Genomic DNA, 20,834 nt, shown 5'->3' on the forward strand with positions numbered 1-20,834 from the left:
TTTGTATTTGTAATATTAAAAATATATTTTTAAAAAAAGGTAATTTCACTACATGACATGCAGTGATTGCAGGAGGCAACTTACCACATCTCAAATGCAGTTAGGGAGGGCAATACATGCTAAAGTGTTGATATCTGTGAATGAATTGGGAAAAGTTCTATTCCTATGTTCCATCTCCTATTCAACAGCAATAGAGGAGAAAGTACTTGAATTCCAATGAAACAACTTATTTTATTATTAACTTATTCTCCAGATTACTATCGCTATAATTAATTATTTACCTACAGAGTTACTGACAAAGTTTGTAGAAGTAAAGTAAAGCTATCAATATTGCACAAGAAAGCAGGGCTTTCAGCCTTTGTTCAATGTCAAAGTCACTCTAGTTATTAACTTCAAGTATTAACTCTGTAATGAATCACAATGACTAAAAGTCAGCTCTGAAATCCTTTTTTGTCCCCCACTCAGTATACTCTGAGGATATATTTGCAGAAAGACCTCTCTCCAGTCTTGAATCTGGGTGCATCAAATATTGAACAGATGAGATGAGTGAAGGTTTTGTATATCCTACCTTCTTGGGTCAAGTACAGCATGACTAATCTAGCAGAGGGAAGAGTGAATGAGTTTACATGTAGTCCAGTAGAACATCTATCCTATTGCAATTGCAGCCTTTTCATTCATTATTAATTTCATGACCGTAATACATTCATAAATTTTATTGAACTTGCATTTATATATTACTTTGTGTTTTCCCAGAATATCTCAAAGTGCATGACAATTAATGAAGTACTTGTAAAGCATTCATTGTTGCAATGTAGGAACCGTTGTAATGAAGTGAATCCGTGCAAAGTTTCACAAACTGCAATGAGATGATGATTTGGTGATGTTCATTGAGTTAACTACAACTTTAAGAACTCACCCACCCTGCTTCAGATAGTGTCCCTGCATCTTTTTTATAATGCCTGAGAGAATTGACGTTTCATCATATGAATTGAATTCCTCAGGAGCATCCACAATTTTCTGATAAAAACTCTAAAGTGGGGCTTAACTCATAATATTCTGACTTAAAGGTGATCATGCCATCACCGAAGTTGACACCTTAAAATAAAAAAATGATGAACAGTGTAGGTGGGAACAGCAAGTTAGACATGGATATTATTGTAAAGTCACCATAGTTCCAGAGGACTGTGGAGCTGCTCCCTCCTTAGGGATGATTTGGTGGTGAGCTTAACTGGCGAGTCACCATGCCTCAGGTGAAGGCTGAGGGTGAGAAGGTGAGACTTTCATTGATAGTTTATGTGAGTGAACACTATTATGACAGAGGTACTAATATGAGATCGGCCATTTTATATCAAGAAAGATTGATCAAAGCCAATACCCCGTCACTAAATCACCCTTTTATTTACTTGTGCACATTACACTGGTTGCAGCAAGCCAGTTTGGAGTCTGAACTAAGGATAGTCTAATCTCCTGGTTCTATTTTTTTTTTGCCTCCAAATCCCTATTTTTTTTCTTCTTTTTTTCGTTTTTTTTCTTTTTTTATGGTGTGTGTGTGGAGGTGTGAGACACAGTGAGAGACACAAGGTGCACAAATCTTTATTCAGTTTCCACCACCAGGAAGATAGGAAAACACCCGGGTGGCCAGTGACAAACACTGCCCTTCACATCAAAGGGCAGTGCTATGTGATCAAAACAGTGAAGGGGAGGGTAGGGACTAAATCAAAATAGAGTTGGAGGGAGAAATAATGCACTCCACTCCCTGCGGCGCCCACCTCTCCCTGAACAACTCCAGGGTGTTGGTTGACACCCTAACGACCCCCTCCACAGCCCGCTGCCTGTTCCTGTTAATGGCCACTTTGGCCAGGCCCTGCGGTTGCAGGGGACTGCTGCGTGCAACACCCGCCACCCCAGATCCCTGAGAGAAAGGGGGAGGGCTCCCGCGTAGAGAGCCCTCCACTGGGGATCCCCACCGCCCGGTGGAATCTCCTGGTTCTATTTTTTTACCCGGGTGGCCAATGACAAGCACTGCCCTTCGCATCAAAGGCCAGTGCTGTGTGATCAAAACAGTGAAGGGGAGGGTAGGGACTAAATTAAAATAGAATTGGAGGGAGAAATGATGCACTCCACTCCCTGCGGCGCCCACCTCTCCCTGAACAACTCCAGGGTGTTGGTGGACACCGCGTGCTCCTTCTCCAAGGACACCCGGGCCCTAACGTAGCCGCGGAAGAGGGGCAGGCAGTCGGCCCTAACGACCCCCTCCACGGCCCGCTGCCTGGACCTGTTGATTGCCAGTTTGGCCAGGCCCAGGAGCAGACCCACGAGGAGGTCTTCAGACCTGCCCTCCTTCCTCCGTACCGGGTGCCCAAAGATCAGGAGCGTGGGACTGAAGTGCAGCCAAAAACAGAGGAGAAGGTTTTTCAGGAAATCAAAAAGGGAATGCAAACACCCACACCCAATATATACATGGTCCACGAACTCCACAGCGCCACAGAACAAGCAGTTGGGGTGGGAGTCCGTGAACCACCGCAACCTGCGGTTGCAGGGGACTGCTGCGTGCAGCACCCTCCACCCCAGATCCCCGAGAGAAAGGGGGAGGGCTCCCGCGTAGAGAGCCCTCCACTGGGGATCCCCACCACCCGGTGGAATCTCCTGGTTCTAATCATCAGCCAGGGCTTTCCTGATTGATTGGGGTTGTTAACCTGGACCAATGATAAGTATATATTTAAACGGTGTGAAGCTGGAAACAAAGAGCAGGGATAAATGGATGTTTTTCTAGTTGGTGAGCTGTGGCGAGTGGTATGCCTCAGAGATCAGTATTGGGACTGCAATTATTTACAATTTACATGGATGATTTAGAGTTGGGGACCATGTACAGTGTGTCAAAGTTTGCAGATGTCACTAACATGAGTGGTACAGCAAAGTGTGCAGAGGAGAATGGAAGTCTGCAGAAGGATATACTGTAGATAGATAAAGTAAGTGGGCAAGAATCTGGCAGATGGAGTACATTGTTGGGAAATGTGAGAACATTTGGACTATTATTTAAATGCTGAAAAATGCAGCATGCTACTGTGCAGAGATACCTGGTGTCCTTGTGCATGAATCACAAAAAAGTTGGTTTGCAGGTATAACAGGCAATTAAGAAGGAAAATGGAATGTTGTCCTTCACTGCTAGAGGGATGGAGGTTAAAAATAACGAGGTTACTCTGAAGCTTTTTCGGGTGCACATGGAGTACTGTGTACAGTTTTGATCTTCATACTTGAGAAGATGTATTGGCATCGGAGGGGGTGCAGAGGAGGTTCACTAAATTGAAATTGAGAGGGTTAGCTTATGAGGAGAGATTGAGTAGAAGAGATTGAGTAGACTGGGACAATAATCGTTGCTGTGGTTCTGTTCGCCGAGCTGGAAGTTTTTGTTGCAAACGTTTCGTCCCCTGGCTAGGCGACATCATCAGTGCTTGGGAGCCTCCTGCGAAGCGCTTCTTTGATGTTTCCTCCGGTGTTTATAGTGGTCTGTCCCTGCCGCTTCCGGTTGTCAGTTTCAGCTGTCCGCTGTAGTGGTTGGTATATTGGGTCCAGGTCGATGTGTTTGTTGATGGAGTTTGTGGATGAATGCCATGCCTCTAGGAATTCCCTGGCTGTTCTCTGTCTGGCTTGCCCTATGATAGTAGTGTTGTCCCAGTCGAATTCATGTTGCTTGTTGTCTGCGTGTGTGGCTACTAAGGATAGCTGGTCGTGTCGTTTCGTGGCTAGTTGATGTTCATGTATGCGGATTGTTAGCTGTCTTCCTTGCATGGTATTTTGTGCAGTCCTTGCATGGTATTTTGTACACTACATTAGTTTTGCTCATGTTGGGTATCGGGTCCTTCGTTCTGGTGAGTTGTTGTCGGAGCGTGGCTGTTGGTTTGTGTGCCGTTATGAGTCCTAGGGGTCGCAGTAGTCTGGCTGTCAGTTCCGAGATGCTCCTGATGTATGGTAGTGTGGCTAGTCCTTTTGGTTGTGGTATATCCTCGTTCCGTGGTCTTTCTCTTAGGCATCTGTTGATGAAGTTGCGCGGGTATCCGTTTTTTGGCGAATACCTTGTATAGGTGTTCCTCTTCTTCTTTTTGCAGTTCTGGTGTACTTCAGTATGTTGTGGCCCTTTTGAATAGTGTCCTGATGCAGCTTCGTTTGTGTGTGTTGTGGTGGTTACTTTCATAGTTTAGGACTTGGTCTGTGTGTGTGGCTTTCCTGTATACCCTTGTAGTGAATTCTCCGTTCGGTGTTCTCTGTACCATCACGTCTAGGATTGGGAGTTGGCTATCCTTTTCTTCTTCTCTCGTGAATCGGATTCCATGCACTATGATTATTGTCGGCATTCTGATCACAGCATTGACTTCTGGTTCTGGAAGTTGCTACCATGCTCAGATTTCAGAGATATGACACCAAAATTGGAGGTGTACTGGACAGCGAAGAAGGTTATCTCAGATTACAATGAGATCTTGATCAGATAGGCCAATGGGCTGAGAAGTGGCAGACAGAGTTTAATTCAGATAAATGTGAGGTGCTGCATTTTGGGAAAGCAAATCTTAGCAGGACTTATACACTTAATGGTAAGGTCCTAGGGAGTGCTGCTGAACAAAGAGACCTTGGAGTCGTAGGTTGGTAGGATAGTGAAGAAGGCATTTGGTATACTTTATTGGTCAGAGTATTGAGTACAGGAGTTGGGAGGTCATGATGCGGCTGTACAGGACATAGTTAGGCCACTGTTGGAATATTGCTTGCAATTCTGGTCTCCTTCCTATAGCAAAGATGTTGTGAAACTTGAAAGGATTCAGAAAAGATTTACAAGGATGTTGCCAGGATTGGAGGATTTGAACTATAGGGAGAGGTTGAACATGTTGGGGCTGTTTTCCCTGGAGTGTTGGAGGCTGAGGGGTGACCTTATAGAGGTTTATAAAATCATGAGGGGCATGGATAGGATAAATAGACAAAGTCTTTTCCCTGGGATGGGGAGTCCAGAACTAGAGGGTATAGGTTTAGGATGACAGGGGAAAGATATAAAACAGACCTATGGGGCAACTTTTTCACGCAGAGGCTGATATGTGTATGGAATGAGCTGCCAGAGGAAGTGGTGAAAGCTAGTAGAATTGCAACATTTAAAAGGATGGGTATACGAATAGGAAGGGTTTGGATGGATATGGTATGGGTGCTAGCTGGTGGGACGAGATTGTGTTGGGATATCTGGTCAGAATGGACGAGTTGGACCGAAGGGTCTATTTCCGTGCTGTATATCTTTATGACTCTATATGCACAGCTGGTAAGAAAATTCAAGGGAACACAACCCGGACCTAAGATGCACCCTCTCTTGTACTCCAGGTAATGTCTTCCACCACCACCACCACACCACCAATCTCCCCCTGCCCTCCATTTATCTTAAACTCTGCATCATTGAACTGGTCCCTTGTCACCTTGAACTGCTATTCTACCCACTTGCCATCCTAATGACTTGGCAACCCACCCCTACCCATCAGACATCCAGCACCTGTAGCCCTATCCTTTTGGTATTCTCCCCATCTAGTACCCTATCCGTGCTTACCAGACAATTTGGTCCCCCCTTTCCTTCCCCCTTAAAAGCAAATCTATTTGGTTCTGTACCCTAACCTCTCACTTTCCTTTTGTACTTATTATTTGATAGCAGCTGTCAAAGTGGCTGTGATTCTGGATCTTTAAATTTTTGAATTCTGGATTTCACTGCTGTGAAATGGTGGCGCAGTTTGCCTTATCCCATCAGTTTGAAACGAAAGAGAGCTGTCAGAAAAGAAGTATGGCTCCCCATTTCTGAAGAAGGCCTGATTGGAACATCCTGTCAGACATGTGGAGCTTTCTCCATTCATAAAAGCAAGGGACAGAATGGTAATCTTTTTTGAGATTGTCAATCCTCACAAAATCCAGCCCATTGTGTTCAGTTTTTGGGCACTATACTTGAGGAAGGGGTTTTTGGCCTTGAATGTTGTATCATTCTATTGAATCTTTGCTGCACAGTGTTTGAAAGAGTTAAGTTTTGAGAACTCTTTGGAATACAGTGTGGTCTATGCAATGAATATGTAAGGTGATGCTGAGACAGTATTTACTGAGATAAGGGAGTTCTAGAATTGTGAAGGGAGGAGTTCAGTGCATAGACTTAAAATTAGAACAAAATCATTTAGGATGATGCTGAAGTACATTTCTTCAAACAAAGCATGTGAAAATCTGGAACACTTTCTGACAAATCGTTTATTAAAACTATTGTCAACTGACAATTTTGAAATTGAAAAGGGTAATCTTTTGTTGGGCAAAGGTATTAAGGAACCAAGGCAGGTAGATGGAATTAAGATACAGACCAACCAGGATTTTGAGGTGGCACAGTAGCTCAGTGGTTAGCACTGCTGCCTCACAGTGCCTGGGACCTGGATTTGATTCCAGTCTTGGATTTTACACGTTCTCTTTGTCTCTGCGTGAGTTTCCTTCAGGTGCTCTGGTTTCCTCCCACAGTGGTAAAAACAATGACTGCAGATGCTGGAAACCAGATTCTGGATTAGTGGTGCTGGAAAAGCACAGCAGGTCAGGCAGCATCTGAGAAGCAGTAAAGTCGACGTTTCGGGCAAAAGCCCTTCATCAGGAATACAGGCAGAGTGCCTGAAGGGTGGAGAGATAGTCCAAAGACATGCAGGTTATATGGATTGACTATGTTAAATGCCCCATAGTGTCCAGGGATGTCAGGCTAGGTGCATTAGCCATGGGAAATGTACATTTACAGGGCTAGAGTGTGGTGGGGGGGAAGTGGGGTTGGGGTCTGAGTGGGATGCACTTCAGAGGGTCAGTGTTAACTCGATGGGCTGAATGGCCTGCCTCCTCACTGAAGGGATTCTATGATTCAATGAATATTTCAACATAATTACTACATCTTCACTTCAATAAATTAGAAAATGAAAAATGTACTCTTGGTCCTGTTTGTATTCACCTATTTTACAATTTAGCTTGCTTCGATTCTCCTAATGTTAGAAAGGGGAATTGGCTTCAGAAGCCCACAGTGTTAGGTGCATTAGTCAGAGATGAAAATGTGTTGCTGGAAAAGCGCAGCAGGTCAGGCAGCATCCAAGGAGCAGGAGAATCGACATTTCGGGCATGAACCCTTCTTCAGGAATCTGTAGACGGAGGAAGAGAGCTTCTTCAAGGAAGGCATCCTTGTAAGAGGATTTGCAGTAGGTTAAAATCTTCTAGGAGAAAGTGAGGACTGCAGATGCTGGAGATCGGAGCTGAAAATGTGTTGCTGGAAAAGCACAGCAGGTCAGGCAGCATCCAAGGAGCAGGAGAATCGACGTTTCGGGCATGAGCCCTTCTTCAGGAATCTTTGAGGAATCCTGAAGAAGGGCTCATGCCCGAAACGTCGATTCTCCTGCTTCTTGTATGCTGCCTGACCTGCTCCCGCATTAGTCAGCGAGAAATGGGTCTGGGTGGGTTACTCTTTGGAGGGTCGCTGTGGACTGGTTGAGCTGAGGAGCCTGTTTCCACACTGTAAGGACTCTAATCGAATCTAATCTAAATTAACATTTTTCCTTTTGCTCACAGTGGTATTCTGTCAGGACTTGGAAATGTTTTATCTCAAATTATGGAGCAACGAGGCAAGGGCCCAAATGTGAAGACTCTCACCTTTAATGGTCCAGTCAGATTTGGAATATTTGGGTAAGAAGAACTGGTCTACCAATGGTATTTTGTTTTTAATTCTGTATTTAAGTGGAGTAGTTGAATTTGCTGATCAAGTAGTGCAAGCATCGTATTACATACCTTTTGTATTTGCCCACTGTGACAGCATGTCACCAGTGCTTTGATAGTTATTTGATGTGAATAAGTGATTATTTTGATTCTGTGACCTGTCTTTGATGTTAATTTATTTGAATAATTCAAGAGGTTTGAGGATTAAGATTTTCCTCATTTTATTGTCCATTTTCAGTTAGTTTCGAGGTGACTGTTAGATGAAATATGTCAGATGGCAGAAAAAATGTTTGTGTTCCAACATGTGCAGCCAATGCTACTGTGAATCAATCATAGTTTAAGTAATATTAAATGAAAATACATCTAAATGATGAGCTTATAGGTAGTAGGAAATGCCTTGAAGTATATGGAGTTTAATGTGTTATAAAGATTGTATAATTGGTTCTATTCTTTAAATTAACACATTTGTTTCCTATTTCTTGTATTGCACAACTGAGAAATGCATAAGCAGAGCTTTCAACACAGAACAGGCCATTGGATTCCACCAGTTGATGACGCTTTTTCTCCTGTGTGAGAAAATAGTCTAAACCACATTTGCTTGCTCTCTTCCTATAATCCTTGTCACATTTTCTTCATCAAATTATTTAGTAATGTTGACATAGTTGCTGCTGTAACCATTAAACCTGGAAGTGAATTCTACAGCTCCTCTTGCTTTATTCTATATTTTTTGCTTTTAATTTTGCACTCATCATCTCTCATTATAGACCCCTTAATTATTGGAAATAATCTACCATTTTATGCCCTGTTACACATTGTTCCAAGTGCGTTTCTTTCAATTTAATACATTAATCACCAGTGATTAGAGAACTCAGAGTTTGCTCACACCTGTGCTATTAATAGATAAAAAAGGAAGATCAATATGATTTGCGCAGAGAGGCCAGGCTAATCAGGGGTTATAAGCTACTGTCCAATATATCACACTGTCCCTCCTTACCAACAACTTATGCTTTTGTGAAAACATATCCAAAACAACATGCATGTCACACAAAGCCATGTAATAACCATCACCAGCAAGAGAGAATCTAACCATAATCCTTTGGCATTGAATCGTAATACCATTGATTATCCTTTAATATTCTGGGTTTACCATTGACCAGAAATAGAATTAAACCAGACATGTAAATAATGTTGCAACGACAACAGATCTGAGGCTGGGAATTCTCTTCTGTCTTCTGAAGTAGTGAAATCTTGGCATCTGACGTATGTTTATTATTTATGTCTTATCTTACACTGGATGTTGGTTTGACATCTAAATGTGCCCAGATAAGGGAGTCCTACCAATTTTCATAGTGAGACATATTGATTCTGGGAATCCAAGCTGGAGGATGGGAAAAAGTTGTGGTTGTAAGGGCTGCACCTGTTTTAAAGTATTTTAGGTGTTGGAGGTGATTTCCTCGAATTCCAGGAGCAGCAATTACTATTTTATATATTGTTGCATTGTTTTGGAACTTTGGGGAACAAAAGATCAAAACAACAGCATTTTAAAAAGGAGGAAGACAGACAAAGGCAGTGGCCACATGGTCAGAGAAAGAAACCTATTCTGCTGTCTGCACAGCAGTGAATTTGCCTTTGCTATTTGAGTTTAAGTATCTCAGAGTGCATCCATGAAAAATGAACAAACACTGAAATTCACAGCTGACCTTGGAGGAACCTGTGTGGGAGAGCTCACAGCACAGGAACTGATAAGGGCGCAGCGTTTGAGTGTAGCCTTGCTGTACTTCTACAGTTGTGAGTAGAATGGGTTCTTTCTTGATTACATGTTTTACTGAGATCTGTCTCATGATTAAAATTTAAAAATATAAGCCATAAGTATTAAGTTAGTTTGGAGCAGTTTATTTTTAGAGCGATAAGATGGGGATATTTTCTGGGTCTGTAGATTGTGAAGGAGCAAAGATGGCCATTATTAGAGTGATGTAATCTTCCTGTCGGATGTGGAAGTTTAGGGAGAGTTTCCATGTTACTGATAATTATGTCTGCAGGAAGTATCTTTGATTGCGAATCCTATCAGATTGCATGGATCATTTGGAGCTTCAGTTTGTTGCAATTAGGAATTTACAGGAGCTAGAAGGTATGCTGGATGGCAGTTATAGGAAGGGAGAAAAGCTGCTGATACAGTCAGGTAGATGGATTAACTCGAGGCCCATATTACAGAGGAGGAAGTGCTGGTTGTCTTGAAACATAAAAAAGTGGATAAATCCCCAGGACCTGATCAGGTGTAACATAGAACTCTGTGGGAAGCTAGGGTAGTGATTGATGGGCTCCTTGCTGAAACTTTTGTAATATTGATAGTCACAGGTGAGGTGCCGGAGGACTGGAGGTTGGCTAATGTGGTGCCACTATTTAAGAAAGGTGGTAAGGACAAGCCAAGGAACTATAGACCAGTGAGCCTGAAGTTGGTGGTGGGGCAAGTTGTTGGAGGAAATCCTGAGGGAGAGGGTGTACATGTATTTGGAAAGGCAAGAACTGATTAGGGATAGTCAACATGGCTTTGTGCATGGGAAATCATGTCTCACAAACTTGACTGAGTTTTTGGAAGAAGTAACAAAGAGGATTGATGAGGGCAAAGTGTGGACGTGATCTATATGGACTTCACTATGGCATTCGACAAGGTTTCCCATAGGATTCTGGTTCGCAAGGTTAGATCTCATGGAATACAGGGGCATCTAACCATTTGGATAATGAACTGGCTCGAAGGTAGAAGACAGAGTGTAGTGGTGGAGAGTTGTTTTTCAGGTTGGAGGCCTTGGACCAGTCAAGTGCCACAAGGATTGGTGCTGGCTCTACTACTTTTCATCATTTATATAAATGATTTGAATGTGAGCATAAGAGGTATAGTTAGTCAGTTTGCAGATGACACCAAAATTGGAAGTATAGTGGACAGCGAAGAGGGTTACCTCAGATTACAATGGGATCTTGATCAGATGGGCCAATGGGTTGAGGAGTGGCAGACGGAGTTTAATTTAGATAAATGTGAAGTGCTGCATTTTGGGAAAGCAAATCTTAGCAGGACTTATTCATGCAATGTAAGGTCCTAGGGAATGTTGCTGAACAAAGACACCTTGGAGTGCAGGTTCATAGCTCCTTGCAAGTAGTCGTAGGTAGATAGGATAGTGAAGAAAGTGTTTGGTATGCTTTCCTTTATTGGTCAGAGTATTGAGTACAGGAGTTGGAAGGTCATGTTGCACCTGTACAGGACATTGGTTAGGCCACTGTTGGAATATTGCTTGCAATTCTGGTCTCCCTTCTGTTGGAAAGATGTTGTGAAACTTGCAAGGGTTCAGAAAAGATTTACAAGGATGTTGCCAAAGTTGGAGGATTTGAGCTATAGGGAGAGATTGAATAGGCTGGGACTGTTTTCCCTGGACTGTCGGAGGCTGAGGTTTATAGAGGTTTATAAAATCATGAGGGGCATGGATAGGGTAAATATACAAGGCCTTTTCCCTGGGTTGGGAGAGTCCAGAACTAGAGGGCATAGGTTAAGGCAAAACTTCAAAGGAACCTAAGAGCAATTTTCTCACACAGAGGGTGATGTATGTATGTAATGAGCTGCCAGAGGAAGTGATGAAGGCTGGTACAGTGACAAAAGTTATAAGGCATCTGGATGGATATATGAAAAGCGAGGGTTTAGAGGGATATGGGCCACGTGCTGGCAAATGGGACTAGATTAGGTTCAGATATCTGGTTGGCATGGACAAGTTGGCTGTTTCTGTGCTATATCTCTTAATGGCTCTATGACTCTAAATCCAATGAGTCGACTTCTCAAACTGAAATATCAACTGTAGCACATTGTAAAATTCTATCTCCAGTGGCTGGATGTAAGTTTATGTTCATGAGCAACTTAATTATACATACTGAACCACAAAATCAAGGTTTTGAGTTGGCTCAGCTGTAATCTCATTTTAAACCTACAATTCCTCTAGCATTTTTGGACTTAGTGACCTGTAGATTCTCTTACTTGTATTTACAAAATACCCTTGCCCTAAGTAGAGGTGACTACTTGGTAGAAAAGGAGTGCATAGTATGATGAAATTTATGGCAAAATCTTGTTATTTTTGAGGAAATGTGTCATCCATTTCCTAAGGAAACTAAGACTGATACTGAGTTTGGAAATGACAAAAAAGAAGACAGTCATTATAGCTCAGTAGAGGTTCTTGAGTCCAGTGGTGGCGTGCAAGCAAGCGTCGAGGGTGGCTAGGGAACTAAATATACTTTGGACAACTTCAGTGTCTAGCACCATTACTGACTGAGCCAGCGAAGTCTGAAAGGACATAGCTGCTTGACTGGATCTATGACAGGTGGTGAGAGAAGCACTAACAAGGAATAGCTTACTTGACATTGCCCTCAACTGTCCCTGACATTATCAGTAACAGTGACCATTACACAATCCTTGTGGAGATGAAGTGTGACATGTGTTATGGACCAGGCCAGACCCCCTCACAACATTTCAAGAAAGTCTCCCGGACCCTAATTTTGCTAGTTGTTTTAAGCAGCTGTATAGTGGATATTCCAGGAGTGATGCAACAGGCTCAACCACTTAGTCTTAAACAAAACAGAATTTATTTGCAAGATTACTGAATGGAACACAAACAAAAATGAACACAATATAGAATAGCTTAACCTATCCAAAAGCCTAACAGATTATCCCAACTTAATGATGCTGTTCCAAGTACTTACACCAATCCCCATACACAACCCTTGACCAAAAAAGGTAAAACCAAACACAGGGTCTTACAGGAGAAATGTCGGAAAGAGGGAGGAACTGCACGGACCTGTGGATCCAGCAGTTTCACAACTCTGGCTGCTAAAACCAAACCAAACCCAACCAGAGATAAGCTGAGCTGGGAGAACTAGCCACTCCCCTTTCATTGTATACTTGATTTTTTTTATTTAAGAGCTTCTTCAAGTAAATCAATCCCAGATATTTTGGAACCTGTGTCTTTATGACCTCCAGAAAAAAAAACCAAGGACAACACAATTTTGTGAAAGGAGCAGCATCATCACACATGGTACTAATACTGTGCTAAATGGATTGGTGGTTTCAAACAGATGTAACAATTCCAGACTGGGCATTATGAGGTGACGCGGGCAATCAGCTGCACCAGAATTGTATTCAACAACATTCTGTAACTTCACGGCTTGACAAATCCCCTATTCTACCATAGCATCATGCCAGCCGATCAGTCTTGGTTTAAAGAAGAGGGCAGGAGAGCATTTCTGAGAACACCAGGCATACCTAGAAAGTGGTACAAAAAAAAACTTGTCTATCAAACAGTGGAAACAGCATGAGATAGACTGAACAGTATGATCTCAAAATCAAGGGATCAGATCGAAGCTCTGCAGTCCTGTCACATCTAGTCATGAATGACGATTGACAATTACGTAACTGATAGGGGGCTCCACGAATATTCCCATCTTCAACAGTACAGGAGCACAGCAAATCCATGTAAAAAGTAAGGTTGAAGCATTCGCAACCATGGTCAGCCAGAAGTGTCCATAGGTATTCCGTTTTGACTTCTCCCTGAAGTTCCCAGCATTACAGATGCTGCAATTCAGCTGATTTGATTCACTCAACATGATATTGGTAATTGCTGAATACACTGGATACTGCAGGGACTATGAGCCTTAACATTGCTGAACAATTGTGCTCCAGCTGAGGCCATGCACACGCTTTCCAGAACAGCTACAAGATTGGCATTTACCCAGTAATGTGGAAAGTTGTTCTCATAACAAAGGGGACAAATTCAACTCTGCCAATTAATCCTCATCAGCAAAGTGGTATAGGATGCCAATAGTGGAGTTGCTTAGCAATAACCTCTTCACTGCTTGCTTTGAGTTCCACCAGAGTCATGTAGCTCTTGGCTCCGGTTAGTCTTGATCCAGACATAAAGAAAAGAGCGGAACTCCTGAGGTGAGGTGAGAATGACTGCTTTTGACATTGTGGGAGCAGTTCATCCACAGTGATATGAAGGACCCCTCGTTGGGAATTAGTAGAGGGAATCACACAGGCTATAATCATATCCAGTACAAAAAATGATGGTTATGGTTGTTGGACATCTGTGGAGGAGTTCCTCAGGGCAATATCCTCGGCCCAAACATTTTCAGCTGCCTTCTCTGTATCATATAACCTTCCTTCTCTGTATCTATGATAGGAAGTGGGGATACATGTGGGGGATACAATTGGGGATACATAGATGATTCCTTCATTGCTGAGGAAGTTGGTGTTCATATACAGCAAGACTTAAACAATGTTTGAGCTGACAAATGGCAGTAACATTTGCAATATCTGAGTTCTGGGCAAATACCATCTTCTACAAGAGAGAAGCGAATGATCATCCCTTGATAGTTTATGACATTATTGTTGCTGAATCCCCTACTATCAACATCCTGGGGTCACCATTGACTGGAACTCTACTGGACCAGCCATGTAAGTACTTTGAATACAAGAGCAGGTCAGATACTGGGAATTATTTGATGAGTAATCTACCTATTGCCTCCCTGATGCCTGTCCACCATATACAGGGAACAAGCCGGGAGTGTGATGGAATACTCTCAATCTGTCTGGATGAGTGCAGCTCTTAAAAAATGTCAAGAAACTTGACAATATCTACAATGACTTGTCCTGTGGTACTGGTATGCCATTTAGCACCTCCAACATTCATTACCTCCATGATCAACACATGGTGGCAGCAGAATAGTCCCTTTCTTGCAAGATGCATTGCAGCAACCTGCAAAGACTCCTCCAACAGCATCTTCAAAATCTGGTGACATATGTCACCGAGAAGGACAAGGGCAATAATTGCGTGAGTTCTGCTCCAAGTCAAACACCAACCTGACTTGCAATTATATTACTATTCCTTAAGTGTCACTTGGTAAATATCCTGCAATTGAATCCACAACAGCACAGGTGTACCTACACCACATGGAGTACAGTGGTTCAAGAAGGTGTCTTACCACCATATTCTTGAGGACAATTCAGGATAGGCAATAAATGCTATTTGGGGACGGTTCCTTTTGTTTAGAAAACTATATGTCTAATTTTATTCAAAAGAGAGGGAGACAGAAAGCAGGAATCTAGAGATCAATTAGCTTCACATCTGTTCTAGGAAAGATTTTCGAAGCCTTTATTACATATGTTATTGGAGACCACTTCGAAAAGTTTAAGCCAATTAGACAGAATGAATTTTTTTTTGTAAAAGGGAAATCATTTGAGGAAGTAACATGTGCTGTGGTTGAAAGAATCACTGGATGTAGTGTACAAAGATCTTAGGAGATATTTGATAAGGTGCCAGTGAAAAGTTGTATTGGAAAATAAAGCCTGTTGGTTTAGAAGATAAGAAATTGATAGATGACTGTCGACTTAACAGGAATAAATAACCATGAATATTTCATTTTTTCGCTTCGTAAATCATAACAAATAGTGTGTCCCACAGATCAGTGCTAGAACCTCAACTTTTTGCTATTTATATAAATGACTTTGATGAAGGAGACAAAGGTACTGATTGGAACCAAGTAGATCTCATTGACTATGAGGTACTTGATTGGCCCAGGCTAACACTCTCAATTGGCCCTGGCTGACGGATATAAATAGGGGATTCAGAGGGTCCTCACTTCAGGGATTGAATCCAACCAGGCTGCCCATAGCCAGTATACTTTGCATACATAAATAAAATGTGACTTGGTGACCAGGTAACAGCCTCTGTGCAGTTGTTTCAACGTGGTTGGCAAATTTGCTAATGTTACAAATAAAGGAAGGAAATTAAATTGTGAAGTAGACATTGGGCTATAAAAATATATTTGTGAGTAGGTAAAAATGCTTCAAATGTGGAGAGAGCACACCCCTCTCATCTATTGTTGGGATGTTTGAGAGTGTCAAGTTCCGAGCAGTGAGGATCACGAACAACCTGTCCTGATTCACCCATGTTAATACAATCATCAAGAAAGCACAACAATGCCTGTATTTCCTCAGGAAGCTAAGGAAATTCAGCATGTCTGTAAAGACTCTCCCTAACGTTTATAAATGCAACATAGAAAACATGCAGTTTATGTTCTGCCCAGGACTGCAAGAAACGGCAGAAGATGTGAAGACAGCCCAGTCCATCTTGGAAGCCAACCTTCCATCTGTAGTTCTTGCTGCCTTGGCAAGGCAGTTGACATAATCAAAGACAGATCCCCCCATCCCATTTATAATCACTTCTAACCTCTTCTATTGGGCAAAATATACAAAAGCTTAAACACTTGTATCAACAGATTCAAGAACAGCTTCTTCTCCGCTGCTTTTAGAGATTTGAATGGACCTCTCAAATTTTAAACTTAATGTTGATCGCGCTCTTTATGCACCATCTCTGCAGCTGTAACATTGTATTCTTTGCGTAGTCTTATTACCTTTATGCACTTTTTACGGTATGACCTGCCTGTACTACATGCAAAAGAAACATTTTCCCTGCACCTGGATACATGTGACTATAATAAATCAAATCAAATCAAATGGAGTATGATGTAAAAATGTGAAATTCTCCATTTTGACAGGAAGATGGAAAAAAATCTATCTGGTGAGAGTTTATATAACTCTGAGGTGCAAAGGGATCTGGGTATCTTCCCAAAAGGCTAGTATGCAGGTACAGTAAATAATTAGGGAATCTGATAAATAGAATGTTGCTTATTGTGAGGGGGCAGAATATATATCAAAAAAGAGGTTGTACCTCAGTTAGGCAGGGCATTAGTGAGATCGCATCTATGGTATTGGTCAGTTTATTTTAGGGAAGATAAATATGTTGGAAGCAAATGTAGCTACCGTACCTTTGGTTCCTTCGTTTAAATAATTTATATAATTTGAAAAGAGCTGAAGCCCTAGCACTTATCCCTGTGCAAACACTCATGACATCCTGTCAGCCTGAAAAGAACTAATTTATTCCTAATCCCTGCTAGCCAGCTAATCTTCTATCCATGCCAATATGTAACCCCAACAGCATCAGCTTTTATTTTCTGCAATAACCTTCGTGACACCTTATCATAAGAACATAACAATGAGAAACAGAAGTTGGCAATTCATGGCCCCTCCATGCTTCACCGTTCGATATGATCATAGCTGACCTCATCTCGACCTCAACACCACTTTCCTACCTGGTTTCCATAACCCTTCAACCTTTCAGTAAGGAAAAATCTGTCAATCTCCTCATTAAATTTGCTCAGTGTCCCAGCATCTACCACACCTTTGGGGTAATGAGTTACACAAATTCATGATGCTTTGATGTAATTTCTCCTCATTTCCATTTTAAATCTGCTATCCTTTATCCCAAAACTATGACTTCTTGTTCTAGATTGCCCCAAATGAGGAAACATCCTTTCTATGTCTACTTGGTCAATGCTTTTCAGTATCTTATATACCTCACGTAACTCTCATCTCATTCTTCTAACCTCCAGAGAGTATAGGTCTATATGGTATTTGGAAATCAAAGTATAATATATCCACTGTTCCCCTTTATTTACAGTACATGATTCTTCAGGGAAGTCCAATGAATTTGTTAAACATGATTTTCAAGAACACTTACCTCCATTAGCAATAGCACAATTCCAGTGGGAATCAGTTCGCGTGCTTCATTCTGTGCATGTGCTTCAATGTCCATGCCGTTCTGAGTATGCGCCCATGTTTGTGCCATTCTGCGCATACGCCGATGTCTGCGCCGCCGTGCACATGCTTGGTGTCAGCGTTGGTCTTCACATCTTTGTGTGCTTGTGCTGATGTCCACGCCAAAGTCTTCATTGAAAGGTGTGGTGCTGGAGAAGCATGGCAGTTCAGGCAGCATCCGAAGAGCAGGAGAGTTGATGTATTGGGCATCAGGAATGATGAAGAGCTTATGCCTGAACGTTGACTCTCCTGCACCTCGGATGCTACCTGACCTGCTGTGCTTCTCCAGCACCACACTTTTTGATTCTTATCTCCAGCCCTCCACGCCAAAATCTCTGCACCGTTCTGCGCATGAGCAGTGTCTGCGTTGGTCTGCGTGCCGTTCTGCACATGCGCCAATGTCAGCTGCCAATAGAGCAGCTTTCTGTGACAGGTACTGTACAGAGAGTAGCTTTCTTACTTTTGTTTTAATGTACTGTGTTAAATTTTCTTCAGTTTTGTTTAGAAATATGATTTCAACCTTCATTCAGGCTGTGCTATACTTTGTGTTAGATGATTGGGTGATTCTTGAGTGATCGTGAGTGATTATTTTAAGCTGGTCTGCCCCAACCCCACTTTTCCCATTGATCCCTTTATTTCTATTAAGCGATTTTCTATTAAGCATGGTTTTGCTGGAACGCAACTATGGCATTATAGGAGAACTAACCTGTACTTGCCAGTCAGCTTCTTCCACTGTGCCATAGGAAGAATCAAAGACTGGACTGCAAAAAAGGTGGAGAAATAAAGGAGTATTTTCATTCACCAACTCCCTCATTCACCAAACTTCCAGCTTCTTACTCAGTCCAAGTTACATTCTATGTTAAACTGTACTTGGATTGCTTAATTTCTAATCTTGAAATGCTGTGCAGAGCTGTTCTACAGACACCAGATTAAACTAGGTAGGAGCAAATTACTGCAGATGCTGGAGTCTGTACTGAAAACAATAAATGCTGTAGATCACAATAGGTTAGTTAACATTCACGGAGAGACAGAAAGCTAATCTTTTGAGTCTAGATGATTCATCATCAGAGCTAGGTAAAAACAATGACTGCAGATGCTGGAAACCAGATTCTGGATTAGTGGTGCTGGAAAAGCACAGCAGTTCAGGCAGCATCCGAGGACCAGAAAAATCGACGTTTCGGGCAAAAGCATCAGAGCTGAAGTGAAGTGTGGATGGGGTAGCATTTATGCTATAGTTGCGGTAGGGAGACGGTTGGGGGTGTGTGGCTGTGGTGGAGTATAGAGTGCTGGTGGAGAAAAGATAGTGGTAGCTCTAATTGAGTGATCTGAATTTGAGAATGGTAGAACAATAGTGTGTCTAACTGACGGATTTGAAAGACAAAGCAGTCCTATTGAAGTGGGGGAGGGGAGAGAGGACATGGTAACAAAGAATGTAACGGGTAAAGCTAAAAGAAAGGGAGGAAATGGGAGTTGGTTCACAATTTAAAGGTGTTGAACTCAATATTAAGTCCAGAAGGGTGGAAAGTGCCTTGTCTGAAGATGACATATTGTTCCTCCAGTTTGCGCTGTGATTCACTTGAGCACTGCAGCATGCCAAGTACTGACAAGTGGGCACACGAGCAGGACACTGTCTTGAAATGATCGGCTATGGGAAGATCAGGATCATGCTTGTGCATATTCCGGGGATGTTCTGCAAAGCAGTCACTCAGTCTGATATGGTTTTTGCAATGTAGAGTAGGCCACATTGGGTGCTGCGAATACTCTACACAAGATTGGAGGTAGTGCAGGTGAGATGCTATTTTACTTGGAAAAACTGTTTGGGCCCTTGGATGGTGAGCAGGAAGGAGGTGAAGGTGCAAGTGTTGCACCTTATGCAGTTAAATGGGAAGGTGTCGTGGAAAGAAGGGGTGATGTTGGTGGTCATGGGATGGACTAGAGTGTCTGGAGGGAACAATCCCTACAAAATGCAGGAGTGAGGGGAGGATTTGTTTGGTGGTGGCATTCTGCTGGAGTTGTCTGAAATGGCAGAGAATGATCCTTTGATTGCAGAGGCTGGTGGGATGAAAAGTGAGGACAAGGGGGACCTGATCATACTGTTGTGAGTGATGGGAAGGGGCAAAGGCGGAAGCATGTGTGATAGGTCAGATGCAGTTGAGGACCCTGCCAACCATAGTGGGCGGGAAACTAAAGGATCAAGGAAAACTAAAGTAATTAAGTAAAGAACTGCTAAATGAAGACAAGACTAAATGTTTAGAAAAAGATTGATCTTCAAGATTACCTCACTCACCAAACTCCCAGATTGATCTTCAAGATTACTTCACTCCCAAACTTCAAGCTATTCTCCAATAGTGCTGTTGGAGAGTCATTCCTACTGCTAAATGTACAAGGCAACAAATAGTGTTAGCTGGAATATTTGTTTGGAAAATTGCATTCAGCTGAGCTAGCACCAGAATTGTGAGATGTACCTCAATTGCCATTTTGGATCCAAAACAGCACTCATTGCCAGAAGCATGTGCTTTTCAATTGATTATTACCAATTTCATTCCTTTTTGTGACAATTTGCCTTGGGCTGAATATGATAAAATTATTTGAAATTGGGAGTTTATTTGATTTTGAGGCTGGTTTTAGATCACACAGCTGCAGCATTTTTCAATTTAATTTGTCTCTTTTCCAGACATTTTTGATGTTATTATTTCTGCTAAATACAGGGCAGCTTCACAACAGATTTGTTTTTGAGAAGCTACACTGAGCTAATTCTGTAACTGTTTATTCTCTCTGGCTTAGTCCATTGCTAAGCTATTGTGCAGACCAAAGATGTTTGAACTATTAACTTTGCTATGTCATCTTTGCCACAGGTGGACTGATTCCAGTAATTAAAACTTATCCTAAATTCTTGAAGCCAAATCAGAAGCAAAATATTCTGAAATAATAATTTTCTTTCACTTAAAAGAGGTTTGTGCTTTTATTTTCTTTTTCAGGTTGGTTTTCACAGGTCCACTGAGTCATTATTTTTACCACTATATGGATAAACTGATACCATCCACTGTTCCCTATTCTCAGATCAAGAGACTTCTGTTGGATCGTCTGATGTTTGCTCCAGTATTCCTTGCTCTTTTTTTTGTGGTTATCAGTCTACTTGAGGTGGGTCCTAGTGAGCACTTAAGGCCAAAACAATTATCCTGGGATAGTTATCATGGGTGGCTGACTGAAAGTTAATATGAGGTTAAGGAAGAGATGGTGGTTTTGTGAAATCTGTTACAAAAGGTTTGCAGTGCTGAGATTTTAAATGGTTTAGTTATGGGCTCTGAAAGAGATTGCAGCACATTGTATTCTGGTAAGAAAAAATTATGAGAGTTTTGGAGGCCTGTCAAGAGAATCAACATTGGATTGATTTTTTTAAAGTAAAATTTTAATAAATCTT

General features: G+C 42.0%; 1 protein-coding gene across 1 annotated transcript in view; it reads left to right on the forward strand.

The window, feature by feature from the left end:
- The window catches only part of pxmp2 (peroxisomal membrane protein 2), a 46,842-nt gene that overhangs the window by 10,570 nt on the left and 15,438 nt on the right, over nucleotides 1–20,834 (forward strand). Inside the window, exons 2-3 of the mRNA XM_043715582.2 lie at nucleotides 7,585–7,698; nucleotides 20,392–20,554. Coding sequence (XP_043571517.1) covers nucleotides 7,585–7,698; nucleotides 20,392–20,554 — 277 coding nt within the window. The remainder of the gene's footprint in view (nucleotides 1–7,584; nucleotides 7,699–20,391; nucleotides 20,555–20,834) is intronic.

Source organism: Chiloscyllium plagiosum, unplaced genomic scaffold (genome assembly GCF_037043375.1).
Source record: "Chiloscyllium plagiosum isolate Xiang-an unplaced genomic scaffold, Cpla_swu_hap1 HiC_scaffold_24, whole genome shotgun sequence".
Lineage (NCBI taxonomy): Eukaryota > Metazoa > Chordata > Chondrichthyes > Orectolobiformes > Hemiscylliidae > Chiloscyllium > Chiloscyllium plagiosum.